Source organism: Chenopodium quinoa, unplaced genomic scaffold, assembly GCF_001683475.1.
Source record: "Chenopodium quinoa cultivar QQ74 unplaced genomic scaffold, ASM168347v1, whole genome shotgun sequence".
In the NCBI taxonomy this organism is placed as follows: Eukaryota; Viridiplantae; Streptophyta; class Magnoliopsida; order Caryophyllales; family Amaranthaceae; genus Chenopodium; species Chenopodium quinoa.
This window is the reverse complement of record NW_018745324.1, coordinates 1,899,009-1,917,610: the sequence shown is the minus strand read 5'-3', so window position 1 is coordinate 1,917,610 and position 18,602 is coordinate 1,899,009. Positions and strand designations below refer to the sequence as shown.

At 33.3% G+C, this 18,602-nt stretch overlaps 1 protein-coding gene and 1 long non-coding RNA gene across 5 annotated transcripts; both read left to right on the top strand.

The window, feature by feature from the left end:
• Positions 1-4,659: 4,659 nt before the first annotated feature.
• LOC110712683 lies at positions 4,660-7,809 on the top strand. Of its 4 annotated transcripts, none has more exons than XR_002509665.1 (5): positions 4,660-4,836; positions 5,022-5,140; positions 5,333-5,387; positions 5,795-5,907; positions 7,308-7,809. It is a non-coding gene; the product is annotated as an uncharacterized LOC110712683 (long non-coding RNA). The 4 variants fall into 4 exon arrangements; XR_002509664.1 differs by having other exon boundaries at positions 4,999-5,140; XR_002509663.1 differs by having other exon boundaries at positions 4,662-4,836; positions 5,015-5,140.
• A 1,572-nt stretch (positions 7,810-9,381) lies between these two features.
• LOC110712714 (probable 3-hydroxyisobutyrate dehydrogenase-like 2, mitochondrial) lies at positions 9,382-17,790 on the top strand. Its single transcript, XM_021891170.1, has 3 exons — positions 9,382-9,790; positions 14,363-14,365; positions 17,261-17,790. The coding sequence occupies exons 1-3, from the start codon at positions 9,382-9,384 to the stop codon at positions 17,788-17,790; spliced, it is 942 nt and encodes a 313-aa protein (XP_021746862.1).
• Positions 17,791-18,602: the final 812 nt, after the last annotated feature.

The window sequence follows — 18,602 nt, the reverse complement described above, 5'->3', positions numbered from 1 at the left end:
TAAGTAAAACACCAGCAAAGTCTTTTGGCAATCTTTTGATTTTACAGGATATAACCATTCACCAAAGCTCTTGTTTGCAGCCAACCGAACGATCTCAACAAACATTCAAACATTCAAAGCTCTTTATTCAGAGATGCGTGGACATTTCTTCAAAGCTCTTTGTTCAGAGACGAGTGGACATTTATTTAAAGCTCTTTTGCTCAAAGATGCTTGGAAATTCCTTTCAAGCTCCAATGTTCAGAGACGAGTGAACATTCTTCCAAAAAAGCTCCATTGTTCAGAGACGAGTGAACATTCTTCCAAAAAAGCTCTATTGTTCAGAGACAAGTGAGCATTCCTCAAAAAGAAGCTCTTTTGTTCAGAGACGAGTGAACATCAACAACAGCGAGATGGCGTTCCCTAGTTTGTGAAGGTCGTCACAACAAAAATGCAGCAATAAAATCGATTACCCTAGAGACGTGTTCTCGGCGGTGCAAGATACGCGTTTCTTAACTCTTTTATCTGTTTAACTAATGCTAGTTTGCAGGTATCGGCGTTACAAGAATGATTTAGGATCGCAAAACGTTCTTAATCATTCTCCGTCCCTATCGCTACTTTGACTTTTGTTTTCGAAAGATACGTTTCTCCAAACTCAGTCAAAGTGGGGGCTTCTGTAGACACCTAATTGTGTCTCCCCAAAAACCAAACCCAGTGATGAATACCTTTCACGTCAATGATTATCGAATGAAGTGAAAGTGTGAAAAGTCTTGTGATGAGGTTGTTTTAATAAAAATAACTTTCTTTCTGTTTTCGAAAATGTACTCTATTTATGAAGATGTCCAATACAATTTTTTTTGGTCCATGATAAGGGTCCAATAATAGAGTAGTTAGATTGGGCTCGAAAAGAACTTTCCAACAATATATTATAAGCCCAATTCCGATGAATAATGAGTAAGTTACTATGGCCAAAATACTAAATTGGGTCCGAAATAAGTTTTATATACGGCCCAATGATCTAGTGGAGGGCCCATTAACTAATAAATCTAAAGTCATTAGGATTGACTTTAATATTCTAGAATAATCTAGAAGGCTATTTTGAGTTCTAGTGGAATTAGGATTTATAATTTTATCTTTTAGAATATAAAGAATTTTATTTAGATGAATATTAAATTTGATTTTAAAATATAAGTACGGACGTTATGTAATCGATTAGATTAAAATTTTGTACGGATTTTAGAAAACGTGTGAATCATCGCGAAACAACAAAACTAGCGGGCCACAACAAAGTTGTCGCGCCGCGTTGGACTCTATCGCGCCACCACAGAGGTAGTTTTATTCCGGATGGGATTCGGTCTTTTGCTGATCGTTTCCGGACTATTTTTCTAGGGTCGTATTTCTCCGTTTTTAATCATCAACAATCATCTAACTCTATTCTCTTCTAACCTAGAAGCTTATTCTTTCTCTCTCTTTCTAAGCCTTCCTTTTTCAAATAAAAATACCGCATTCACGAGTTCTAGACACACCTAGCCAAGCTCGAAGTTGCCTTCGCCCTAGATGTGAAAGGTTGATAATTTCTTAGAGTTTGGTCCCAAATCCCTATTTCAATTATTTAAATTAATTTTTTGATTTACTATTTTCCTTGAAGTTATTACTAGCGTGTGTATTTTGTTATTAGAAAGAGAAACGAGGCAACAAAGTAAGTTTTATTATTGCTATATATCTTTAGAAAGCATGTTTATATTATTTTAATTCCTATTATCATGTTAGGATGTTATGTATTGCTTTCTAGTATCATGTTTAGGTTACTTCCTATTTCTTCTATCATGTTAATATCTTGTTAGGATTAAAGCTTTGATCTTTAATGTTTAGTGACATGATATGATTTGTTATTAATCTCGTTAGTATCATGCCTAGGATCCTGCTAATAATATGATTACGCTTTGATAAAAATATTATTATTATCATGATGATGATTATTTTATCAATAATATTATGTTGCTTGATATATTTTGTTATTGCTTGATCACGTCCTCTCTTGCAGGATTAAAGGGAATTTGTACTTGTAATCACGCTTTCTAAAGATATATAAGTTGCATAATTAAACTCGCCCCCTTGACAATTTAACATCCCTTAGAAAAATAAACACTTATGACTGAATTGACTTCTTAATTATGATCATTGTTCATCGCGTAGGACATTGAATGAGTTTATATAAGATTTAAAAAATACTGGATTTAAATTGGTGATAAAGTTTAATATTAGATATGATAAAATTTGTTAACGTAAAACTTAATATTTTAGACGAAAAAATGATGAATTTTATTATTTTTTTTTTATAGAGAAAAAGAAAGGATATATATTTTTATTTTCAATGATTTTTTCTTATTTTTGTATCTAATATAAAACTAGTTTTTTTTTTAAGAGAAAACTAACATTTTTTACATAATATTATGTTTTTTTAATCTTAGACATTTAAAGTTCACGCATATATAAACACAGTATATTTAGTAAATTGTTTGTTTAAACAACAATACAAACCAATTCTTGAAGAAAAATAAAAAGAAAATAAAACATGTGAAACTATATGTAATTAGTTAACCTTTTTTTTTCAAATTGTGAACGTGGTAAAAATATAATCTTCCAGGCTTCATCATGCTTTGTAATCAATTGTTGATTGTGCTAGTTAATAAGTTGCATAATTAAACTCGTCCCCTTGCAAAATTAACATCCCTTAGAAAAATAAACACTTATGACTGAACTGGCTTCTTAATTATGATCATCGTTCATCGCGTTGAACATTAGATGAGTTTATATAGGCTTTAAAAAATACTGGATTTAAATTGGTAATAAAGTTTAATATTAGATATCATAAAATTTATTAACGTAAAACTTAATATTTTTTACGAATAAATGATGAATATTTTTTTTTTGGATAGAGAAAAAGAAAGGATACATTTTTACTTTCAATGATTTATTTCTTATTTTTTGTATCTAATCCAAAACTAGTTTTTTAAAGAGAAAACTAATATTTTTATAATTGATTATTAGTTCTTTTTATAAAATATCTTATCATAATCATCTGTCATATTTTCATTATTTTTTTTAATCTAATCTAATTTTTTTTTATAATATCAATTGAACGCGAATTTTATTTTTTAAGTTTAATAGTATTTTTTTAAAGATATACAAAATAAAATAACTTTTTTCTCTTAGATAAAATTTCCAATTTAAAAAGATAGTATTTTATTTCTATAATAAATTTAAACCTTTTATTTTAATCTTACGTGGCGCTATAAAATAATAATACTACGTAACATAATCCTACACGTAACGCTTTAAATCCCGCATGACGCTCTAATAATTTTTTAAAAATCAAAATCCTGGCTCTTTATAAACTCGGAAAAAAACTCCTTATATATATATATATATATATATATATATATATATACAAATTTTGTGTCCGGGATTGAAGGTTATATACAGTCATATAATCCCTTTTGATAATGCAGGATATTTAAATATAATGAATTAAAATTATATTTTATCAAACTGAAATTATTTTTATTGAACTAAAAGTATTTTTGCCAAAACCAAATTATTTTCCTAATTAAAACTTATTTTCAGTTATTCTCTATTATTTTTGTAAATAAATTAAATCTAATCTAATATCTATTAACTTTACTAAAACTGAAGATGTTGATGTCATCATTGTCTATGTGTCACTCTCTTATTTAAAAAATTCCCGCCTAAATGCAATGATGATGTCATTTTTTTTGTAGAGCTATCATATTTAACATTTTTGAAATTTAAATATTAAAAGCTTCTACATCTATTCTACTAACTATTACTAAATAAGAAAATGATGACACCATAACTACCCACGTGTCATTCTCTTAATAAAAATTTTGCCGCCTAAATGCAAAGATGATGTAATTTTTTTTTTTTTTTGTAGAGTTATCCTATTTAACATTTTTGAATTTTAAATATTAAAAGCTTATATCTTACAGCTAAAACCTATCAATTTATTGTAGGAAATTAAAACAATTTTTAATAACACACTAATAAACGATCTCCTATATTGAACTATGAATTAGACGACGTCGAACAGTAACTGTATCATAGTTTTGATGAAAATAAAAGATTTTAAATTACAAAATGTACGTAATTCTTATTTATATTCATGTATAATAGCGATTTATTATTAAAATGTACTCCGTACAAATTAAAAATAGGTTCATATAAACTGTGCATCGCACGGGTTCTAACCTAGTAACTATTACTAAAACAAAACGTGCTGATGTCATCAATTCCTTAAAGTGTCATACGTGTCAAGCTCTCATTAAAAAATTTCCCTCCAAATTTACTTATGATATCATCAATTTATTTATATTTTTATTTGTTTGCCCTTTCCTTTTACTTGCTAGATTTTAGGATTAAGTAGGTTTAAAACTAAAAATACGAAAATTGACTTTGGCATCAATATTGTTGTATACTCATTACTACTTTTGAATCTTTTCAATATACAATAATATTAGATATTGATAGCTAGTACATAATTGAGTTTATGTAACACGTTTTGGTAACATTTTTTAAAATGCAAAATTACTAGATTTATAAGTAACACTTTGGTAACATTTTGTTAGAATGTAACACTTGATGTAACCCTTTTAACTTAAGTAACATTATAAACTTACGAGTAACTTCCTTCTCCCAAAATCAATTAATCTACCCTCGTACTTTGAATTCTCCTCCATTGAAGCGACTATCTAATCTTTTTCCTCCATTGAAGCTACCTCCAAGCTTTCTTCTATCCTCCATTAAAGCAATTTCTGAGCTTTCCCCTTTATGAAATCAGAGGTAATGTATTTTATATCATCGAATTTTCATTTCGAAATCTAGGGTTTATTGTTGATTGAGTCTTTATATTCAACTTTCTCTCTCCTAAATTCGTAACATATAGTACATACTATCATATAAACCCTAAAGTACTCAAAAATTTGGTTGAATTTAATCGAATAGTTCATTGTTTCGTAAGCTTGAAGATTTGTTAGCAAATTGCTGGAGTTCTCGCTCGCTCGGCATTCTGATCTTTTTCCTCCATTGAAGCGACTTTGAGCTTTCTCAGTTTCGATCTCTAACCCCCCATTGAAGCAACTTCTAGGTTATTGTTTATAAATCATCGAATTCACATTTCAAAATATAGGGTTTATCGTTAATTGATTATGTATTTTCAATTTTCTATCTCCTAAATTCGTTATAGATAATCTAATAAACCTTAAATATTTATATAACTAATTAATTTTAGGATTTCAATGTATTCATTTTCTCTCTTTTTCTCCCCAACCTTGTTCAGATTAGTGGCGGGTGGCGGCAGAGGTGGAGGAGGTCTTCAATTGTTTGCTCATTAGGTAAGATCTTATTTTAAAAGTAAGTTTTTTTTCAATTTTCCCGCATTTTAATTTCTATTTTGTGCTACTCTCTAACACATCTTTCTTTTCATCATTCATCTAATAATTAAACTTTAGATTTGGCTCACGTTTAATTTGTTCATTCATTCATCCAGTAATCCATTAATAAATATGCTGATGAATTCGACATTTGTAAGTCATTATTTTTATGTATGTTGTATATAATTTTGAACTCTAATTTGGAAATCGTTTAGTTGTCTCCAACATGTTAGGGGAATAATTATATTATCTTAGGCTTTTAAATTACAATTCACTGGCGTCGCCGTAGAATCAAACAGTGATGATAGGTAAGAAGATATCACACTTTCTATATTTAATATCAATCTAAAGCATCTACTTTCTACCAGAGCTTCTTCTAGTCAAACCGAATGGAGAGATATAGTGGAATCACCAAATCAAGAGAAATAGGACTACAAGATCAAGCATAATGAAATGAGAACATTAATAAAATTATCAAAAGGTAATAAATACATGTAGTTGCTTCTTGTTCCTTTTATAAATCATTGGGTTTTGTGTATTTCTTTGGATCTATGTTGAAATTTGTTGAAATTATGACTGGTTTGTAGATGGTGGGCTTTATTGATGATTATGTGACTCGAGGATGTTGTTGTATCTTTTGATTTATTATTTGAAGAAGTAGGCAGTTGTTAGATTTGTTTTTGATGTTGTATAATGGTGGGTCAATCAGATTTTGGCCTGGTAATTGTTTTATGGGTTTTAGTTTAAATGTAGAAATTTTCTTGTTGTTCTTAGTGGATGTTTGAATTTCTAGTTGTTTCATGTTTTTTGATTGAATTTTGTGGAGATTTTGGGTTATATCTTGATGGATTTCTGTTTATCATGGTGACTATATAAGTATATATGGTATTATTTGTTGACTGGTATTTGTACTGGTACATGATTTACCTTTACTTATTGATAATTGCTCATGTACCTTCTGATTTAACAACACTTATTTGCATGTACATGCACCTTTTGATTTACTAACACTTATTCGCAAAAGGTACATGCATGTACAAATACATGGAGGATTTACCAAAACTTATTTGCATATACATGTACCTTTAACCAATACTTATTCGCAAAAGGTACATGTACATGATTTACCTTTTAAGATAAGTTACCTAACTGATCATCGTGTACCTAACCAATACTTATTTGCAATATCCTAAAATAAGTCCCTGATGAACTACTATCATTGTAGAGGACTTTGTTGTCAAATATTTCTTTTGCAGCCATCCTTAATCTTCTTTGTCGTGTGTTATCTTATTTTCTGAGGTCTGGATTGTAGATGTCCCCATTCATTCTTCTTCCTAGATTGTTTACAGGAAGTTTGCACGTATCTTTATGTTTGTCTTTGGTTGTATCTTTCATTTCCCATCACTTCTTGCTGATAAGTTGATTAAATACTCTCTAGAAAGAGAATTATTTAGAAAAAGGTATGTTAAAATAACAAGATTTGTCTCTTATGCTATTTTTCAATATGACGAAGTATGTAAGGTTATATATTACTTTGTATTTTTGCTTATGGATGACATTTGAAACTTTAAGCTTGACAAAAAAGTGTAGGATGTAAGATGTGGATATATAATTCTTTTCTAGATACATAGGATTGCTACATTTCAACACCTTTTAATTACATAATTGAAGCTTTCCTGTAATGATTAGTAGTACAAGTTCACAGCCTCGGGTTTACTTAGGATGTATGAAATCTGGTCTTGGTAGTCCTTGCTCAAAAGTACATTTCATTTACTCTTAGACTATCAAATTACACTTTTTTTGGTTTCAAAAAAAGAAAAAAAAAGGTTACACTTTTTTCAATTCTCATTATATTTACTTTTGCTATTCATTTATGAGCAGGGGAGTGATATACCATGAGTTGAGCATTGGAAGTTTGGAGACGATGGAAAGAAGTACTTTTGTCAAGGCCACAAGAAACATGCTTGCATCATGTAGCTGTAGATGTCACTATTGCTGCTGCTGTTGTTACTGATGTTTGTTGATGCTACTGATGTTTGTTGATGCTACTGATGTTTGCTGCTGCTGCTATTTGTTGGCCTGGTAATACATAGTGCTGACTATTGTTACTCCAAGCTGCTGCTATCTGCTGTTACTTCTAGCTGCGTGTTGGCCTGCTGCTATCTGCTGTTACAATTAGGTGATGTCTGGGGCTGATGACTGTTGTTACTACTACCTACTGGCTGCTGCTATTGGCTTTGGACTTTGATGGTCTAATCTAGAGATCGAAGTTGACTTTCTATTTGTTTTGTTTATTAGATTATTTAGCCAAGCAAAAAAAAATTGGTATTTATGGAATTTCTTTTTAAGAAACTATGAAATTATATCAATCCTAATTATTGTATGTCTATGTTAATTTCAAATATATTACTATTATTTTTATATTAAATAAAAATTAAAAATTTTGCATACTTTAACTAATATTGATAATCATAAATAATAAAGTGTTAAGTTAGTTTCCTAAAAGTGATACCCTAATGTTGAATAAAGGGATACTATGTCAACAACAGATGATTGAAAAATGTTACTTAAAATTCAACAAGGTGTTACGTTAGTTTTTAAAAGTGATACACTATGTTAGATAAAGTAATATTATATAATTGAAAAATGTTATTAAAGATAAGTAAGTGTTACATTAGAAATAAAAGTAACACTTAAATAATGATACTAATACTATAAGATAAGTGTTACATAAGAGGGTTTAGAGTAACACTTTTAAAAGTGCTACTATATGTTACCTAAAGTGTTACATAAGGTCTAAGGTATCATGGGCGGATGTATCACCCACTAAAGTGTTACCTATTGTCTATAATAACACTTTTAACACTTTATGTAACAATTTTTAGGTGTTACTTAAGGTTAGTTATGTACTAGTGTATAATAATATACATTTTTTTAAGCTTCCACTCTAAACATATAAGCTCAATAGATGATGAATCATTAAATACATTTTGTCTAACCATCATTTTAGAAAATTTTATATAATATTGTAGTAAATATTAGAATATAACAATAAATAATAAACATTTAAAAAAAAAAAAAGACTATGTACATGTTATTTTTAGGGTAATATTATATGTAGCCCTAAGGGTTATATATAAGCATTAAATATACTCTTGAAAATTACATAAAATTAGGAATTCATGAGAAAAACACGCGTAAATCAGTGTTATTAGTGTTTATATTTTGATGATTTCTTAACTTTTTACGATTTTCAAGTGTAAATTTAATGCTTATATGTAGCCCTATGGGCTATGTATAACATTTTCCTTTTTTTTAATATTTATATACCAATTGTTTTTAATATTTTTTTTAAAAGCAAGCCAAGTTATTTTAAAATGATATCAACAAAAAATATATAAAAGAAATATAGAAAAATTACTTATCGCCACATTGCAATGCACGGGTACTATACTAGTTATAACTAAAACCTATCAATTTATCGTAGGAAATTGAAACACTTTTAAATAGCACATTATAGCTAAAACCTATTAATTTATCGTAGGAAATTGAAACAATTTTAAATAGCACACTAATAAATGACCTCGTATATTGAACTATGAATTAGACGACATTGAATGGATACTATATCATAATTTGATGAAAATAAAAAATTGAAAATTACATAATATACATAATTCTTATTTATATTCATGTATAATTGCGATTTATTTTTAAAATGTACAAATTAAAAATGAATTTTATACAAACCGTGTATCGCACGAGTTCTAACCTATCATATAAATAAAGTAGACATTTTAAATTTAAGAATTTTTCCGCATAAATAAATAAATAAATAAATACTTCGTAGTTAATAGACTTGTTGACTTGAGTCTCTATCATCATCAACCAATTCGAGAGCATCCATGACCAAATCTTGCCACTAAACTAACAATCAAACAAACCACCCCTAAAAATGGCTGCTCTCAATCTCCCTCCAATCACACCATCTGCCACCAAAATTGGCTGGATCGGTATCGACATTATGGGTTCTGCAATGGCATCTCGCCTACTCTCATCCGGCTATTCTCTAACCATCTACGCTCGCACCCCATCAAAAGCCGACCCACTTATCGCTCTTGGTGTGCACCTCGCTGCTTCTCCGGCTGACGTTGCCAAATCCTCAGACATCGTCTTTACGATGCTGGGACACCCGCAAGATGTTCGACAAATTATCTTAACCAAAGAAACAGGGGTTTTATCAGATTTGAGCTCTAATGGTGTTGTGATTGATAATACTAGTAGTCATCCTGAGTTAGCTAAGGAGATAAATGATGCTGCTCGTGAGAAAGATTGTTGGGCAATTGATGCTCCTATTTCAGGGGGTGATGCTGATCCGTGCCATTTATGGCACCTTTAGGCTAAGTTTTCTTTATATTTCTATGCTCGTTTTTAGTTGTTTATGTCGTTTTTTTAGGGAATAATGCTTGATTTGCGTGTTTGTGTGTTAGTTTAGAGAAATGCGTGTTTTTAATGGTTTTCTTATTATTTTATTCATTTCTCGACTATTTCCCTCGCTTCTCCGTTTGTTTGACTTGTTTTGTAGGTGTGTCGAGATTCTCGGGATTTAATCATCAAGGAGGGAGCTCAAGTTCATTAAAGGAATTTAACGGAGCCAAGTTAGGGAAGCCAAGCACGCAAGTCAAGCCAATCCAAGAAACAAAGGAAAATGAAGGCTTACAAAGTATCAAAAAGGACCTTTATGCATTGTTTCGGCCATATCTGAAGTTCTACAAATCGGATTGAGGTGATTCAAGTTGAGTTGGAAACTAGACTTGAATAGCTTTCCAATTATAGGTTGCACGCCTTCATAAAATTCCTATATCGTGAGTTACAGCCTTCCAGAGTTGGCCCTGCAAATCTGCCTCAACCTATTTCTGCCGATTTTGGGCAGTAACTCTCCGCGGGCTGGGCGCGGGCTCCCCGCAGGCACGGGCTTTAGCCGCGGGCGCTGGCCTCGGCCCTGCGGGCGCGGGCTTTGGCCGTGGGCCTGGCTTCCGGGGTGTCCGCGGGCGCGGCCGATTTCTCCGAGGGCGCGGGCTTCTAGGTCTTTTACGATTTTAAGCTTCTTTTCTCCTTTTGTTTATAGATTTTTTTGGGGGGGTTTTCATTATCATTCATTCATGTAATTCTTAGTTTTTAGAATAGTTTCTCTCTTAGGTTGAGAGCTTCTCTCTCTAGATTAGGAGTAGTTTTAGAGAGAGAAAGTGAAGGATTTCAATGGTGATTGAGAGATTGAAGATACAAGGGTGACAATTGTGTTCAAGATCTTCTCTATTATCAATGAGCATTCTTAACTCTATCTCATCTTATTGCTTTGTTTAATTTCATGTTGTTTTGGTTTAATTTTGATGTTTGATGCTTGATTAGAGTAATTGTTCTTGATATTTTGTTGATTCTTGATTTCCATAGTTGTTAGTTGATAGATGATGATTCTTGAATAGTTTTTTGGCTAGGAATTGGGTGAAACTTGTATGATTGATTAATTGTGATTAATTTGGGAATTGTGTTGATTGATTGTTGAGATTAAAGTTATTAGTGAAGGTTTGCATCTATGTAATTCAATTAGGACTTGAGAATTATGCTAGATTGCATTGTAATTGCTAATGACATGAACAATTGATTTAGGAATTGCAATTATCGATTGGTTTTGATTGTGATTCTCTTTATTTGTTATTCATATTGAACCCTAGCTTAACAATTAGGAGATATCTCTTTGATTCCTATTGATTGCTCTTATCATTAGTCCTCACAACCTTTGATTAGCATGCTCTTCCCAAGTTGTTGCAATTGACATGATTACTTTTTGATCCCCGTTCCTAGTGTTTTATTTCCTTGGTTACTTGTTTTATTAGTTGTTAGTATTCTCTCTTACCTTCGTCTTCGACCTAGCTTAGGCGCATAATTTGAACATTACCGTTCCTTTGGGTTCGACCCTTGACTTGCCTCTATACTCGTATTTGGCCTTGTTAAGTGTTTATAAATTAAGTTTGACCGAGGGAAGATTAGATAACGACCTAGTTTTCCCCTCGTCAAAATGGCGCCGTTGCCGGGGAACGGTGTCTATGTTTGAGTGTTTTTAATTGCTTGAGTATAGGTCTTTGTATATACTTTTCTTTTATTTGATTTTTGTTTGTTTTGTATAAAAATGGCATATTTCTCGTTTCCTCAATTTGACAATGAGCCTTTTTGTGAATATTTCAATAGACTTGAGGGATTTTTGGACTATAATTGTTGTAGTCTTTGGGAGGCTTGTGAGATTTGTTATTTTGGTTTGAATGATCAAACTAGGGATGAAGTTGAATGCATGCATAATGGTGAATTTAGAGCATTGTCAATTGATAATGCTTGGGATTTTTATGTTTGGTTTGCTAGGGATGTTTATAATAGGGGTATTCATGATTCTAATATTGATGTGCATTGTCTTGATTCTTCTAATATTAGCATGAATTCCCAAGATTTGTCACATGAGCCCTTAAGTGAACCTAGAACACATGATTTCAACTTTATTTCTCCTCTTGTTCATGATGATGTAGTGCATGCTCAAGTGGATGCTAATGGCGTGTTTCAATTTTCTTCATTATTTGTCATGTCTTCTTGTGATGTAGTTCATTCCCTTAATAACGAATCTCATATGCTTAATTGTTCCCCTTCTCCCCTATTTAGCGAAAATGCTCATGATTTAATGTGCATGGTCCTACCCTTGATTGTGACTCTTCTTATACTATTGATCAACCCTCTTTGTCTTTTCATTCTCCAAACTCTTGTGATGAGTCTCTAGTCCCCTATAGCCAAATTGATGAATCTTTGAGGGAGTTAGAGATGAATCCTAATCTTAGGCCTTTAGAGAGACAAATGATGGAAACTTTAAGGAGCCAATTGGAGATGACTAGAGAGGGTGAGGATCTATTTAATAAAGAATTGAAAAGAAAAGAAGAGTTGGAAAATGAATTTTCATCCTTGATGCTTGTATGTGAAAAATCCCTATATAATGTGTGTGTTGAGGATGATGATGATGATGATGATTTTGAACAACCAAGAGAGGGTGAGGACCCTTTTAGTGAGCATGTTAGTGATGGTGAAGGAGTTGAAAACCAAGAGAGTGTTGAATTTGATTATCCTAACCCTCCTTCCCATCTTGATGAGTCTCTTGTGCATGATTGTGATTCTTCTATCCATGAGTATCTAGACTCGTTTGAGGTTATGTCCAATGCATTCTTTGAGAGTCAAAAGAAAACCCATAGCTTTTTAAATGAGTTCATTGAGGATGCTTCATGGGAGAGAGATGAGTTTGAAATGAATTTGCATCCATTCATGCATGGTTTTGAGACCTTGGGCTTTAAAGTTGTTGAGGGAGTTGTTGTTCATAGTTGTGATGGAGGGGATTATGTTGTTCCTCTTGGAGGTTGGATGTTTGAGGGAGATGGATATCATGAGTGTTCTTCTTTTGAGGACTCTATGATTGATTTCCATGCTCTTATTGGTGATTTGAGGCATGGTGGTGAGAAAAAGTTCATTTGTGAGACCATAGCCCCTTTTCTCTTTTCTCATACCCTTTTTTCAAGAAGATTAAACCATATCCCTTACACTCCTATTTCCCTCCCTTCTTTTGTCAATGAGCCTATTGGGGACCCTTTTGTCTATGAAGATTTGTATGAAGCTCATTTGTCCCCAATTGAGGAAAAGGGTGATGTTACCACCCAAAAATATTTTGAGGAGAGTTTGCCTTATTTTTCTTCTTGTTCTTCTTTTTCTTTTTCTTCATATTGTGTTGAATTTTCTTTTGATTCTTCCTCTTCCTTTTCTTGGCATCTCTCTCCTCATTTGCGTGCACTATCCTTGTTGCACGTACTCTTCGCGTCATTTTCCTACCTTCTCTCCTATGAAATGTGTAGTAGTGCATTTGACAAGCTCTTGCGTGCGTTGAATTATTATTTTCTAGAGCGGTCAAGCTTGGACCTTAAGCAAGCCTTTCTCGGGAAGTAACCCGTGCTTTAGATTAGATTTTCATTTGCTTTTTAGAATAGATGTTCTCTCATGGAAATGTTTGTGTGCCTTTTTCTAGGTACATGACTTGATATACTTTGGTGCTTCGATTTGGATCAAGAATCAAGGAAGTTTGACTCCTATTTTTGCTAGCATATGGAAGGCAAGGTTCAATTCTTGAGGAAATTAGTTTTGAAAGGTTAATTTGGGTCATTTGCGGGTATTTACACCCACCTAAGTCCGGTAATATCTTTCCTTGCTCTCTCTCTCATGGTTGATGCCTTGTTGGCATGTGTTGGTATTGTTGGATAATTCTCCTTGTTTTCCCCTCCCATGGATTATTTGATTTATGTTTGATTGTAATGTCTCATTCAAGCTTGGGGGAGGGTATTCTATCATGTTTGGTGGGATGTTGATTCAAATATGTTATGCACCTTTGTATATGCTTTTCCATGTTCTTTTATTTTGAAAAACTCCAAAAAGATTTTTGTTTTTATCAAGGCAAATTTTCAATGCGTTTTGTTTTGTTCTTGCTTTGGACATAATAACAATTGGACTTGTATACTTGAATGTTTTTCTTCCTAAATGGTAGTGGTGTGCACGGTTTGAGATTACGTTTGGTTGATTCTAGGATAAAGCATGCTAAGGTAGTTGTCTAGAACTAGGGGGATCATGAAGCCGGATTCTACTTGTTTGTGGCATGATTGGTAGTTGCTCCCTATAGTCGATTTGACACCCATAGTGAGTTTTTGGCTACATTTGTGTGAGGTTCATTATTTTTCAAGCCTTCAACATTTACTTGCATGAGCGGCATGGATCCTTGACTATTGCGGACCTAATCTAGAATCTTGACTTATGGTTCCCAAGACCGAGACGGAACCACCTAGGGAGGACAAAGGCTTCTTTTTGAGGTGGTAATTTTTCTTTTCTGGGATAGTTTTCATTTTCTTCGGTTTTTGGGTTTACATTTGCCTACTTGCTAACCTTTTGAGCCTTTTTCCCTTCTTTTCAAGCCACATCTCTAGATCTTGAGCCTTTTGTTTCATTTTCGTTTCCATTCTTGGTTTTTGTGAAGCAATTGTTCATTATTGTTGGAGTTTGTGGTGGAGGAGTTTGGATATTTGGTTCTCTTGAAAGCAAGTTTGTGTTGTGTATATTTTGTGAATAATGGCAAGTGAATAAATGAAAAAGACGTCCAAAGTTAAAAAAAGGCAAGGACAAAGCAAGTGCAAATTTGAAAAAGTCGTCCAAAGTTAAAAGAGGCGAGGACAAAGCACTAATAAAGAAATATGAAAAAAAAAGTGAAAAATGCAAAAATATTTTTATGTGAGTATTCTTCCTTTTTGAGCATTGAGGACAAAGCTCCGTTTAAGCTTGGGGGGAAGCGTTCTCACGCTTTTTGTGTATATGTTTGTGATCTTAGCTTTGAATAAGCTTGGGGGTGTTGGTATTTTTGTTTGGTGATTACTTGGTTATGGTGTAAAGAAATGCGCAATCTTTGCCTCACAATTTAGGTTAACCACCAAATTTTAAATTTAGCTTACCTTAACCCTTTTTGCCTTACGTTACAACCTTTGGGAAGACCTTTTGACCTAGGGGTTGAGTCATTCATCGGTGGAGGGAATCATGGGTTATAGCCTAAGGAAAGGGGATGCGAAGTCAAGATGTCGAGTAAGCCAAAATTTTGATCTTTTTCCGGTTCCTTCGTGGAATCTATGAGACGCTCACTAAGGGGAGATATGAGATTAGTAGGGGGAACGCGGTAAGACCGTTTGGGATGGAAGTGGAGTGTGATAACTAGTTCCTATGCTTAGCATATTTATGTTTCAATCAACCTTAGGTATCTCGGAGCGTGCACTCCCTTACTTATTTAGAAAAATTTGCATTCATTTGTGCTTGTACATTTTAAAAAGTCCTTTCATGAACATGTGTTTGCTCTTCTTTTCTTTTGATTACCTTCTTTATGCTTTGCCTTGTTTGTATTATTATGAGAGTTATGGGTTAATCTCTTAGGAAACCTTTACGAGAGCATCACTCGTCCTCTAGGGTGATCTAGGGGTTTAAATGGCTTGTCTTTAGTTGCTAAAATTGACTGTGATTCCTACGAAAGTGAGTTAGTGTATATTCTCATCCTCTATCTTTCTTGTTTCTTTATTTGCTTGAATAAATTCATCGTTTTTCCCTTGGTTTGGATTTTATTTGCTCGTTTTTAGTCGTTTATGTCGTGTTTTTAGGGAATAATGCTTGATTTGCGTGTTTGTGTGTTAGTTTAGAGAAATGCGTGCTTTTAATGGTTTTCTTATTATTTTATTCATTTCTCGACTATTTCCCTCGCTTCTCCGTTTGTTTGACTTGTTTTGTAGGTGTGTCGAGCTTTTCGAGATTTAATCATCGAGGGAGCTCAAGTGCATTAATGGAATTTAATGGAGCCAAGTTAGGGAAGCCAAGCACGCAAGTCAAGCCAATCCAAGAAATAAAGGAAAATGAAGGCTTACAAAGTATCAAAAAGGACCTTTGTGCATTGTTTCGTCCATATCTCAAGTTCTACAGATTGGATTGAGGTGATTCAAGTTGGGTTGGAAACTAGACTTGAAAATCTTTCCAATGATAGGTTACACGTCTTCATAAAATTCCTAGATCGTGAGTTACAGCCTTCCAAAGTTGGCCTTGCAAATATGCCGCAACCTATTTCTACCGATTTTGGGCAGTAACTCTCCGCGGGCTCCCTGCGGACGCGGGCCTTGGCCCCGCGGGCGCGGCTTCCGGGCTGTCCGCGGGTGCGGCCGATTTCTCTCAGGGCGCGGGCTTCTGGGTATTTTACGATTTTAAGGTTCTTTTCTCCTTTTGTTTATAGATTGTTTTTGGGGGTTTTCATTATCATTCATTCATGTAATTCTTATTTTTTAGAATAGTTTCTCTCTTAGGTTGAGAGCTTCTCTCTCTAGATTAGGCTAAATTAGGAGTAGTTTTAGAGAGTGAAAGTGAAGAATTTCAATGGTGATTGAGAGATTGAAGATATAAGGGTGACAATTGTGTTCAAGATCTTCTCTATTATCAATGAGCATTCTTAACTCTATCTCACCTTATTGCTTTGTTTAATTTCATGTTTGTTTGGTTTAATTTTGATGTTTGATGCTTGATTAGTGTAATTGTTCTTGATATTTTGTTGATTCTTGATTTCCATAGTTGTTAGTTGATAGATGATGATTCTTGAATAGTTGGTTGGCTAGGAATTGGGTGAAACTTGTATGATTGATTAATTGTGATTAATTTGGGAATTGTGTTGATTGATTGTTGAGATTAAAGTGATTAGTGAAGGTTTGCATCTGTGTAATTCAATTAGGCCTTGAGAATTATGCTAGATTGCATTGTAATTGCTAATGACATGAACAATTGATTTAGGAATTGCAATTATCGATTGGTTTTGATTGTGATTCTCTTTATTTGTTATTCATAGTGAACCCTAGCTTAACAATTAGGAGATATCTCTTTGATTCCTATTGATTGCTCTTATCATTAGTCCTCACAACCTTTGATTGTCATGCTCTTCCCAAGTTTTTGCAATTGACATGATTACTTGTTGATCCCCGTTCCTAGTGTTTTATTTCCTTGGTTACTTGTTTTGTTAGTTGTTAGTATTCTCTCTTACCTTTGTCTTCGACCTAGCTTAGGCGCATAATCTAAACATTGCCGTTCCTTTGGGTTCGACCCTTGACTTGCCTCTATACTCGTATTAGGCCTTGTTAAGTGTTTATAAATTTAGTTTGACCAAGGGAAGATTAGATAACGACCTAGTTTTCCCTCATCAGATGCAGGTGCTAGGAATGGTAATTTGGTTATTTTTGCTGGAGGAGAGAGAAATGTTGTTAGTTGGTTGTCTACATTGTTGGAGATTATGGGTAGTAAAGTGAGTTTTATGGGTGGTCTTGGAAGTGGGCAGAGTTGTAAGATAGCTAATCAGATTATGGTTAGTGCAAATTTGGTGGGGTTGAGTGAAGGGTTAGTTTTTGCAGGGAAAGTAGGGTTGGATAGGAGGGATTGGATGGAAGCGGTTCGAGGCGGGGCTGCTGGTTCTATGGTGATGGAGTTATTTGGACAAAGGATGATTGATAGGGATTTTGAGCTTGGTGGGATTATTGAATACATTGTGAAGGATATTGGTATGGGACTTGATTTCGCCGAGGGGCTGAAGGGGAAGGGTGGTAATAAGGATGAGGTGGTTGTTATACCAGGTGCATCATTGAGGAAGCAACTCTTTGTTGTGATGGTTGCTAATGGTGATGGAAAGGTTGGCATTCAAGGTCTTATTAGTGTTATAGAGAGGATCAATGGCATTTGAGGTAATGCTTTATTCTCTATTTTAGCTTCCTTTTGGGAACTTTCTCTTAAGCTTATAATTTTGGTTTATATTGTAAATGTTATCTTGTGGTTTTGCAAATTGGACATTGTGTACGTTATCTTTTGTATGCTAATTTTTAGTGTTCATTAGAAAAGTGTATTTTGCAAACTCATTACCTACACTTATAATGGTTTGATTTTGTTTGTTAAGGAACCTTTAGATGGTTTGATTTTCCGTCTTTATATGAAATTTGCGTTATATATAGCTCATAATTATCCAGTCCCTCTCTTTGTTCTTGAAACTTTAATTGCTAGCTTGTCAGTTTAGAGTTAACCTTCATTCACTTGGATGACCATCTAATCAGACATTAGGCTATAAGTGTAAGTCTGCAAGTGTTTGGGAGATTGGTGCCTGTTTGTTTTAGTATTTTCTGATCCTTTCTCCGGCTAGTAATTCTTGTCTTGCCAATGGAATCTAACTTTCAAAAGCTATGATAAACATGTACAACTACAATATAGTTAACCATACAACTCTATGGGAGACTTATTATCCCCCAACATTCTCATATGAGTAGAAGGGGTTTCACACGGACTGCCCAAAGACCCATACAGAAGGATGTCTGCATTAAATTGGATAAAGAAACTGTATAGAATCAAACTTTGATGATGTGTGAAATTTGGACTAGCAAATGATTATAATGATGGTGGAGAACATATGATGATTAAATGAACGATAGTGTGGGTATCATGGAATCACGAGTACAGAGGTGTAAGGATCACATTTAATGATTGATCAAGGGACTAATGACAAAA